Here is an 11,781-nt window from a genome sequence, read left to right as displayed (position 1 = left end):
GCTGTTAATATGCCACTTTATTAAGTTTTAATATTTTTTCAGGCGTAAAAGTAACCGTTAAGATCCCCAACCTGGACTCAGTTTATTCAAATAACGCCTGTTAAGAAATTTGATCTGATGTTTTAGGCGCCGGCCCGGCGCAGCAGCACGTCACGTACAGACGTTATCGCCCTGCGCCGTCGTCCCGGGGAGAAACTTGCAGCTCTGTGGAGAATTACCGCTGGCTGAAATAAATCATTTAGGAAGATAAATGTTGGTTTAATAGATGAAATCTAACAGTTGTAGCTACGCCTGTTAAGAAATTTGCTCCGAAAATTTCGGGAATATAACTGCCTGCCGGCTCGGGAACTGATTTATGGTTCCGCGTTAAATCGACGCAGAGCCTACGGCGTAGGGTAAAGCGTAGGTAACGGCGTAGGGTACGGCGTACGGCGCGCGTCGCTGCGTAACCTACGCCGTACCCTACGCCGTACCCTACGCCGTACCCTACGCCGTAGGCTCTGCGTTGGTGTAACGCGGAACCATAAATCAGCCTTTATTCCGGCGAGGTTTGAAAAAGACTTCGCAACAACGGGCAAACGAGTGATTATGTACATTCACTGAGTGAATAATATGAAAGTAAAATATATATTTCTCGCTAGAAATGTAATCAAAACGCATTTTTGTGCAGAAACTAACTCAAAATATTGATTTTATTCACTAAAAAATGACAAATGTCCGCCATGTTTTGTTTTTTTTTGATTCAGTCCGCAAATGACGACGAAAAGCATTCTGGGAAATTTTTCTGGCCCTATAGGTCAGCTAGTGTGCATCTGAAAACCCTCGCTCTTAAGGGCTAGATTGATGCCCCCTAACACTCGTTTAAGCCACTACCCCTACATGTAAAGAGGAAATGGGACACCACTACCCTCACGGGAACGCGCAAAGTTTAGGGGTAGGGCTGTGGGAGTATTGGGACTGGGCCTTAATACATCCATCCCTGGCCGGCATGGTGATTAGCTGTGTTGTCTCCCAGCTTGAACGACCAGGTTCAATCCTGGTGAAGACCTTTCTGAAGGGTTTTTGCATTTTCTCCATTTGCTTCTGAGTTTTTAGTCAGACGGATCTCCCCACAGTCTAAAGAATGATTGTTAGGGTTGGTTGTCTTATTTGTCTCTGTCTGGCCCAGTGATGGACAGTGATGGATTGACAAACCTGTTCAGATTGGATCCCATCTGTCTTCTAGTGACAGCTGACAGCTCGGCTCCCCAAAATAGGAAAGATAGATCCGCTCATGTTTACTGTAAAAACACAATTTCATGTTTCCTCAAGAGTTACTTTTACCAGACGGGACTCAGACAAACCCAGAGAAAGGGAAGTTAATACCTCTATGGATGGATGGATGCATGTTCCCACAAACTATACGGATAGAACTTGATGAAGCAACAAACTCAAAAATATGGTGAAAGAGGCAAAGAAAAGTTGAAGAATATATCAGTAAGCTCATTTTGCAGGATTCAGCACATGATGCCAGAAGGGATGTAAACAAGAATGAGGTGAGACTCGTTGCTTTACACAAACCCCTGTCAGACAATCATTGATGAGCTCAAAAAATAAATTTCTCAACATTGCAAAGAACTATGGTCTTTCAACATCTGCAGGGATTAAGTAGACACTATTGATATAGTTAATGTCAGGTTCTGTGCACCAAAGATGGGAGGAAGCAGTGTAAAGGACCAATTTCCCTTATTTGGTCATTTCTTTATTCTGTTACATCTCTTGTACAAATATTTATGATTTAAATTATTTTTAGCACCTTTATCTATTTGCTGCAGCTCTTACGGTGTGAAGGAACTTAATAAACTCCTGAACATCAGTTAAAGACTCCATCGTTTCTTCCTGAGGACACTACAGTCAGAGCTACACTACAAGCAGCCTGGATATCAGTGAAATGTGCAGAAGCCAGCGCCTCATGGTGTGATGGTGTGATGGTGTGATGGTGTGAGCCCCCAGGGGTTGGTGACCCACATGTGTGAAGGTGTCATTGATGCAGAGGAGGCTGCTGGGATTGTTGAGACGTATATTACCTCCAGGTGACCTTTCCTCCCAGGAGGGGCCCCGGGTGCATCATGAAGAATGAAACAAATAAACGAATTACAGCTAATATGCCCCCTGGGTCCTCCGCAGAGACGAGGCGACATCCCAGGAAGACAGGCACGACTCACTAACAAGGTCTTTACGGGCGAACGGTCGAACTGGAGCCAGACTTCATTAAAAGGCACATTCAAGCCCTCTAAGGAGTTATGAGATCCCCTTTCATCAAATAAAGTTTAAACGTCAGCTCCTACCCCACCGTCAAACATGGTGGTGGCAGCTCATCCGGTAACAGGGTTAGGGGGAAGAACAATCCTGAATGAAACCCTTTTGCGTGATTCAGGGGATGCAAAGCTGCAGCACTGGTTTACAGTTCATAAGAAACCTGAAAAAGAGGAGTGAACTCAGGAAACGTGTGAAAGTTACCAGTAAAACGTCTCTGCACAATGACGCCCTCTGGTGGTGGAGCTCTGACGCCTCCGTCAGCAGGAGTGAGAAACACTCCCAAAAGAAAAGGTTTCCAAGCTTCTAAGTTGTTTATTTCATGAGTGAGTGATGTTTTTTCCCTAAGTGGAGCCTTGCATCAAGACCGAGAGTCCCAGGAAGAGTTAAACTACCCACTGGAGTGATATAAAGTCTGCAGGCTGTTGATACTGAAGACTTGTTTATCCAGTTTATGCTGCTGTTCAGATGGAGGGAGCGTCTGTCTTCTTCATGCTTTTCCTTCTCAAACCCTTTAGCCATGTAAAGACATTTATGTTATTGCACAATTACCTAATGGGCGCCCCGGACGCCGCACAGCTGCTGCGGCTGAGAGATTTACGATGTGACAATAGCACATCTGTCCAAATTAGACCCAGAGATTAGCTGCCGCATCAGTATGAAATGCTCCAACATTAGTTTCACCGGACAAAAGGAGAAAGACCAGAGAGTTGTTCAGCAGATGTTTCCATGTGAGGCGATGGGTCTGGTGGCCGCCGGCCAAACACGCAAGTCCCCCCCATGACGTCAGCATCGGGCCAGAAGACACTGCAAAGTCACATTTCCAGGGAGGCCTTCCCCCACGCAGCTGAAGTAGTCTGCGAGGAGAGCTTGGGTTTACTGATCTCACCTCAGCGAAGTCAAGAGGAAAAGATGATCATCTAGGAGGCAGGAGGAAACTCGGGATAGATCTCTGATGGATCAGGAGCTGAAATGTGTGGACATGTAAACACACAGGTTTAAATCGAGCGGTGCAGATTGATGTGGAAGCTCATAAAGCTCCACCAGACGTGGTGGGACTGCGGGGTTCACCCAGCCGACCCCCCACCATCTGTCCCAAATTAGCATAATGCGTACACCTTCCTCCTACAGCTGCTCCTTACCCCCCAGCGCATCCTGTTCGGAGCATCATCCCGAGCTGCAGAGACACTGTAGCAGGAAATGTTTCCTCTCAGAGCTGCTTCTCCTCCAGCGTGACGGGCGCAACACAAATCTGGACCTCTGAAGGTCCAAGGCCCCGACCGGACGCGTCTGGCTGCAGGAAGTAATTAACCAATGACATTTGGTTGTAATCTGGCTGAATTGACCTGTGTGATTATGGCACAAGACCCTTTCTGGCACTGAATATTATCCACCTTTCAGGTGTTGAGGGATGAAGAGTGTCCCCTGATCCAGACTCCAACTGACCGGAGCCATAAACCAGCAGACGCGTCCTCGGACAGACAGCTGGCGCACTGAGTTGGTGCAGTAGCTGCTAAAAATACACATGCGCGGATTTGGACTGATGAAGACTTTATAAATAACACAACTATAATCTAATTGTCTCCGTTGCAGGCAGGTCGTCTTCGGTTCCAGCCATAAATCCTGAGCACGACGTGGGTGAGGTCAGCGGCCGCAGAAATAACGTGCGCCTCCTCTCAATCTCCCAGAGTGGCTCGGCCTCCTCCTCTGCATTGACTTTCCTATCGATTCCTGCCATAAAATTGAATGAGCACCAAGTGGAAAGACAATTATGCAAAAGCCAAAGAGGGAAGGGGGCAGTAATGGGCCTCGGGGAGAAATCTTCCACTTCCATGTGGCGGTGGCGGGTAGCGGACCGCGGATGAGGAGGGTTGTCTTTATTCTGACTGTGTAGAAATGAATCTTTCAACCAGGAGACAGTTACTTTACCTGACAGGACTTTGAAAGTGAGGCATGGTGTTGATTTCAGTGGTCATGGGCACTGAGACGCTCATTAACCCCATCAGGTCACAGTTCAGCACTGTCGTCTTTAAAGAGGCGGTGTGTAAAACTGAAGGTTAAAATATCCCCAAATAACCTAGAAACACCAAGAGAGTGAGAATAAATAAGTGTAGTTACATCACAAAAGCGATGACTATGTATTTGGTCACTGAGACAGCTACCGCGGCGGCGGGGTGGGGTCATTCTCAGGTGTCTATGTCTTATGTCGTCAGTATGAATGGAGGGATGTTGGGCCATTTCCCCCTCTGCCTGGGGGCTCCGGCGGCGCCGGGGGCGCTCATGGAGGTGTGGTGGGGCCCTGGCCCGGCTCGGCCGGCCCCCGTCGACCTGGATGGCCGGTGGGGGAGCGTGGGCATCTTCCAGGGATGGCTCTTCTGGCCCTGCCTCCTGGTTTCGGCCTCTGTTCCCCCTCCTGCCCCCTCCTACACGATTCACACGCACATAGGTTTGAGGGGGCGGGGGGTCCGGGGCGTGGGGGACACTGTCCCACGTGGCCCGGTACTCCCCGCCCCACGGTTTTAATAACACCGTAGACACCGGACACTCAACATTTAATAAATACATTTAATAAGGATACTTAGCGTCCTGGAGGGGGAGGTCATTGTCAATACCCTGACCTCCCCCTCCCTGTTTTTATTGCATTAGCCACATGGAAGGGTCCTGCCATGGAGGATTTGGCTGCCTCTACCCGTGGTCGTGGGGGCCCCGCCCGCGGGCCCCCTCGGCTGCCGCTGGGGGGGGGGGGTCCTCGCTGGTGGTGGGTTTCCTCCCGCCCTCTTCTCGCCCTCTATGGGGTTGCTGGTGGCCTGGGTTCCGGGTTCTTCCTTGTCAGCCTCCGGTGTTGCGGATTGCGGGGTTGCGCCCCCCCCTCCTCCACTATAGATACACTTCAGGTGGAGCTTTGATAGGACTATTACACACACACACACACACACACACACACACACACACACACACACACACACACACACACACACACACAGCCACATAGATATATACACACACACATACACACACATAGCCACACATAAATATACACGCACACACGCAGCCACACAGACATATACATACACACACATACACACACATAGCCACACATACATACACACACACACACACACACACACACACACACACACACACACACGCACACACATAGCCACACATACACACACACACACACACACACACACGCACACACACGCACACACACACACACACACACACACACACACACAGCCACACATACATATACACACACACACACACACACACACACACACATAGCCACACATACATATATCACACAAACACACATACACACACATAGCCACACATACATATACACACACATACACACACACATAGCCACACACACACACATACACACAAACACATAGCCACACAGACATATACATTAGTTAATCGCGGTAGCTTAGTTCAGATTGTGATTGGAACTCGAAACTTGGTTGCTGCTCGTGTTCCTGCCGGTTCCGTGCCGGTTTCGTGTGTGTTCTGTTTTTTGGGTTGTTTTTTTTTTTGCAGATTTCCAGTGCTCGACGTGCACCTACATGTGTGTTCTCGCGTCCTGGATTAGCAGCGGATGTCACCCGCTGGTATCGAACATCACTAGAGAGCAACATAGCGACCTCAGTACAAAAATGACAACACAAAAAAGTTTGTGGGCGTACTTGAACTTGTTGTCAGTCATGTAGGCTCCGCCCCCCCAAGTTACGATTCTAAGGTAGGTGAACAGAAACGGCGAGGATGGCTGAAGCTCTCGGGATCAGAACATTCCCTTCACAACCACCCAGCGCTGGGAAAAGCCTTGTTCAGCAGTGAAAATCTGGAGTAAAACCAAAGACAAAAAACTGAGAGAAAGGATTGCACTCTCAGGGGGAGAGTTTAGTTTCTTAGTGACAGATTCTGTGTTGTAACTCTCAGATTTGTAACACATTTAGGTACTGTGCTTTTATCGTTTCCTACGCCAAGGTCCACCAATCACTCTTCTCAGTTACACGACCGCCACATTGACTGGACTGTGGAGCGGTGGATATAATGTTTGGCTTCACATTACGTAATGCAAAACCCAGTACAATTCCAGATTATCTGGTTTTAATGTCATTCACAGCTAAAAACTATTCAAGGTAGTCCCCAATCCACCCAGGGGTGGACGTCCCAGCAAGTCCACATCAACTCGCTCAAAAGAACTGTTGAAAACCCAAGAGCTGCATCTCCCCAGGCCTCGGTTACCATGGTGAACGATAACGTTCACTGAACTAGTAGGGCTATGTCTGGAAAGACTGGCAGGAAAAAAGCCTGTTTTCCTATCAACGTAGATTAGCTAAATTGATGACTTGGATTTTATATAACGCCCTTCAAGGCACCCAGAGTGCTTTACAGAGATCATTATTCATTCATACACATTCTCACTGGTGGTGGTAAGCTACGTTTTGTAGCCACAGCTGCCCTGGGGCAGACTGACAGAAGCGTTGCATCAAAACAAACTATTACCCTTCCCAAACGAGTCAAGTCAAACTTTTATTGTCAATTCTGACATGTGAAACACAATACAGTATCAAAATTGTCATCCTCAAAGGCCATTACGGTACCGCAGCTAAACAAAAAAAAGACACAATGTGCAAATCTTAAAGAATTAAAAATATAAATATAAATAAGAAAAAAACGATTTTTTTTTAAATAAGTAAGAAATATGTAACAATGCCTTTTGAGCAGCCAATCATGGACAACACTACATTTGGTGACAACACGGCAACGCCTCAGACAGTGGTCAAGCACGGTGGTGGTAGGGTCATGGTTTTGGACCTACAGGACTTGACGTATGAATTTCTCTTCAGACAAAAGCGTTGTGAGTCAAATGTGAAGCCATCTGACGGCTGAAGCTCAGTGACATCAGTGAAATCAAAGCAGACGACAGGACTATGATCCCAAGCATTTCTGCAATTATAATTATTATTCTCATTATTATAAGAACTACTGAACCTTAGAAGATAACAATAATTAAAAATAGAAAAATAAAAATAAAAATAAATAGATAGAAGTGCAGTGCAATAAAAAGAATAAGGATAGAAAAAGTGTTGTGTAATATTGCACAAAAAACCCTCTCTGACGTCACGAGCCTCGGCTGCATCTGTCCACCAAACCAAACCAGCCTGGAATTAAAATAAAGTTTCATAAAAAAAAAAAATCCACTAATATAATATCAATCGGTAATAAACGCTATTCCTAATGGAAAAAAAAGGTTAAACGTAAAGTCAAAACAAAGTACCAACAGTGACATTTTGTGCCTCTTTATAACATAAAAAAAATTATTAAAAAACTGTGGAAATCTAAAAAAAAAAAAAAAAAACCAGCATGCAGGTAATTAATCACCGTCTTCTTCTTCACAGAGCGTGATAACATCGGCAGATATGTCAGCCGTCCTCCGCCGCCCCGCGTCTCTTCCCTCGGCCCGCCAGCAGGGGGCGCCGCCGCTCCGCCCTGCCGGCGCGTCACGGCTGATTTAGCGCCGCAGATCTGGCCGCTGCGACCCAGTGTGGGAGCAGCCGCCGTAATCCTGCGTGCACGGTGCCAATATCTGCAGGGAGAACAGGTGTGGGCACATCTCCGCCGCGCCGGCTGATTTGCTGTCAGAAAAAAACTCAAGACTATATCTAATCTGTATTTGATCTGTCAGCGGAGAAATTACCAGCACCACATGCTATTTTATGACGGGATGAAAGTATGTTATGTTCTTCTCAGGTCAGATCTCAGAACTCTGGGGCTTGAAACGTGACACTGCAGCTGGCTTGTGTTTCGACTCCCTCCCCTTTTTTATTTTTGAGTCATTCCCAAAACGCTATACACATGTAACTGGGAATTCCAGACCTCGAGTCCAAAGTGAAAAATCCATCACTGGAGAGCGTCCTCTCTCTGACAATTTCCATGAGTGTGGAGCCCTGGATAACATTCGCTGTTGGATAAGCTCAAGCTTTCTGTACTCCGATGATGACATAGTGGGACAACTGACTTATTACAGTAAACTTGGCTCCTGCGGCTTCCATGTGGTGTTGAGAAAGATTTGTGGGAAAGTGTTTTGGAGGAGGTCACTGTCCACGGACGGACGGGAGTTTTGCAGAACACTCAAATCTCCCCAAACCATCTCACTAACATCTGCTCATAACTCCGAGCTAATAAAAACTAAAAGAATGCTTGCGAGTCTGTGTGCTTTACAGCTTATGAGGTTACTTCACTTTTTCCATGTGCTGCTGCCGCCGCACGGACGGTCTGGCCATGTGGGACCCTCCGAGTCCAGCTAAGCTTCCTACACAATTGCTTCTGCTCCAAACGTATAAATGCTTGTGTGGAGATGAAGCGGTGCTGCACTCAGACTCAGCAGAGCCAATGCAGCAGCTACAATTAGGAGTCGGGGCCTTTTTCCTGCTGCAGAAGCTGTTGCTGCGAGTGCGAGCTGCAGCTCCGAGTCCATCTGCCTCGGATTTGCCACGTATCTCCAGAGCAGGAGACTGAGGCTCAGGCTCGGTTAGTGTGTTTCCCACGGCGGTGTGAAATAGTGTGAGATGGCTGCTCGGTGTGACTGACTGACTGCGTGTGTGTGTGTGTGTGTATATGTGTGTGTGTATGTGTGTGTATACGTGTGTGTGCACAGGCAGGACAAAGTCACCTTGACTGCGATCTACGGGAGGCTTGGAGGGCGTGCGGCATCTGCACGGCGCTGTGGAGGGATGGAGAGAGGGACCAGGAGGTATTTGCGTGTCTCTCCGGATGTGTGTGAGCAGATCTGAGATGTGTGAGCGTGAGAGAGAGAGAGAGAGACGCTGAGGCGGGTGTAGCTCCCTCACACAGCTCGCAGCGCCGGAGGATCCCTCTGCAGACCCGAGCTGAGCGACGCGGAGATGTCAGGCGCAGCGCACGCAGGTGGGTCGCACGCAGGTGAGATCATCATGTCACGATCATGCAAAAACCTGGCAAATCTGATTTATTTTTTCCTTTATATTCATTTTTTTTAATTGTTTTTTATTCCGTGCATGAAGGGGGATGACGGATTGCACGCTGACCCGAGGGTCACTGCGATCGGCCGCCAAACTGTGGAGCTCCCACTGAACCCGAGTCACAAATATCAGCTGTCTTTTTTTTTTTTCCTCTTTAGTCATAAAAACATCCTGCCGAGCAGTTTAATTCCTTTAGCGTTTACTCTCAATCTAAGTTTCCACGTGAAGCCCAGACCCCCCCTCCCTCCCGGGTTCCTGGCGCTCCAGCAGCCGCAGCGGGACCGTCGCACTGGTCGCATCTCTCCGCTGCCGTAGCGGAGTCGAACCCGCATCCTCTCCGCTGCGTCACGTGACGCGCGCCGCGCAGCGAATCCGCGTCCAGGCCGTTTCGCATGAGAAGCGCGGCCCCGGCCAATCGCGCGCCCGCGGAGGCGTCTCTCTCTTTTCCTCTCGTTTTTTAAACCTGCTTTTTCTCGTGGTGCCTTCGCGTGTCCTCGGAAATGGAAACTCTATGGGCAAAAATATGTGCCACTAGAAACTGAATTTGAATAATTTATATTTGAATTTGAATTGTTCAACTTGAATAATTGCAATTGAAATTGAAGTAAAATTGAAATTGACTTGCAAAAACTGAATTTGAATTGTGAGAACTGAATGTAGATTCAGTTTTTCAATGCAATGATTCAAATTAAACAATACAAATTCAAATTATGTGATTCAGATTCAGTTTTTTAATGCAATTATTTAAGTTGAGCAATTCAAATTCAAATATAAATTATTCAAATTCAGTTTCTAGTGGCACATATTTCTGCCCATAAAACTCTTCCAGTTGGAGCGGAGCCCTTGGTCTGAACAGTTTCAGCTGCACTTGACAGACTTTGTTGGCACAGGTTTAAACATCTTGTTTCGTTATATTTTAGGAGAAAAGCACGTGGATCAAAAACTCCTGATGTGAGATAATATTAACAGGACGCCTCCTCATATTAAAAAGACCAAAAAAAACTTGCAAGTGGGTGTAAATTAGGCTAATATTTATTTCCATTTGAACTCGGAATTCAAACTTTAAAGGTTAGAGAAACGTATCCTAATTTGTATAACATTTCTGCCTAATTGTTTCCATATCAGTCAGGTGTAAGTTTATTGTCTCATTATGCTGGATGTGTTGGAGTTCTGCTTGTCTGGGCTAAATGCCACATACAGACATTGATGTGTTTTCATGTTGCTATCAGCATCCATCTGCTTGGAAAAGTTCATTTTCTGACTTTGCAACTGGAACTTGGTCAGCTGGAGTGTGACGTCATGCTGAGTCCCAGACTCTGAAGTAAATGCAAGGCACCAAAATGACTGCAAGAATCATTTAAACTTGGATATAAGAAGAAAAAAATATTTTAATTTAACCAATAGATCATCAATTATAAATCAAATCTGAAACGAAAATATGACCTTTTTATTTATGACCTCAGGTGGTTCAACCTTGATGGCGCTTGAAATGCCAAGAACATGTTTGAAGGAAGATCAGGATAAAGAATAGTTTATTATACACTTATTTAAAGTAAGATGTTCTTATTAAATCAAAGACGGGAGGAAGCTTTGACGTCACATTTGCAGCCACCAAGAGTGACAACACAATAAACATGAAATAAAATAAAAACTACCAACATGCAAACTTTACTGGCTCTCATTCATTCTTGACCATCTCGCCCATCGCAATGATGTTTACAACCATGTATATGTATGAACCTGTTGATATCTGTGTGTGTGAACATCTGTAGTATCAGCATGTTTATCCTTCTGTACTCTATCTTGTGTTTTATAAATGAGACAATACTTCTTCTCAGATACTGTTGCATGGCTAAGTGCAGCAGTGCTTCACATAAAAGGGGGAAACAGAAAAGAAAAACTATGTTTGGATAATTCTTCACTGCTTTTTACATCAGTAAAGAAGTGCACCACGCTGAGAACGAGTCTTTTTACTCTGCTAACTTCAAACCTTCAATCATGAACATGTCATTTATAGATTAGCAGTGTTCCTGCACTGCCGCTCAGTTTTCCCCTCGTTTCATTTGTTTACCCCGAAGCCCTTCTGCATCATCATTTTGTGATTAAAAGAAGCAAACTACAATTGTTTGTGCTCTTGATTTGTCCTGGATTTTTGTTAAGATTATTAATCGTTATATTGTCAAGTTGTGCAACGCTTTAAAAACAGCTTCTAAATGCATGTGAATGTGATCAGAGGCTGAAATGGTTTTGTTAGAGGAGTTTTCTGAGTTGAAGGTTGAAAAGTCCTGCACTGGTCGGTTTGTAAAGAGCAGTGTGACTGAAAACTGTAACTCCTGAACTCCTCAACACTCAAACAAACAAGAGAAGAGTAGAGAAGACAACACATCAGGGGTCCCAGCGGAGGCCGCTGATCATTCCTCACCTTTCTGGAATCTCATATGGATTTTAACCATTCAAAGAGCTCAATCCTCTC

The 11,781-nt window shown here is 46.0% G+C and overlaps 1 protein-coding gene across 2 annotated transcripts in view; it reads left to right on the top strand.

The window, feature by feature from the left end:
• The first annotated feature begins 9,158 nt into the window (after nt 1-9,158).
• The window catches only part of nova2 (NOVA alternative splicing regulator 2), a 109,695-nt gene continuing 107,072 nt past the window's right edge, over nt 9,159-11,781 (top strand). Inside the window, exon 1 of one of the 2 annotated variants that reach the window (XM_061719860.1) lies at nt 9,159-9,234. In XM_061719860.1, coding sequence (XP_061575844.1) covers nt 9,213-9,234 — 22 coding nt within the window. In that variant the 5' untranslated portion in view covers nt 9,159-9,212. Of the gene's footprint in view, nt 9,250-11,781 lie in introns of both variants that reach the window. The other variant, XM_061719859.1, reaches the window with a different exon arrangement.

Source organism: Cololabis saira, chromosome 4 (assembly GCF_033807715.1).
Source record: "Cololabis saira isolate AMF1-May2022 chromosome 4, fColSai1.1, whole genome shotgun sequence".
NCBI classification, from domain to species: Eukaryota; Metazoa; Chordata; class Actinopteri; order Beloniformes; family Belonidae; genus Cololabis; species Cololabis saira.
The sequence above is the reverse complement of the archived record's forward strand: the minus strand, read 5'-3'. Positions and strand labels throughout refer to the sequence as shown.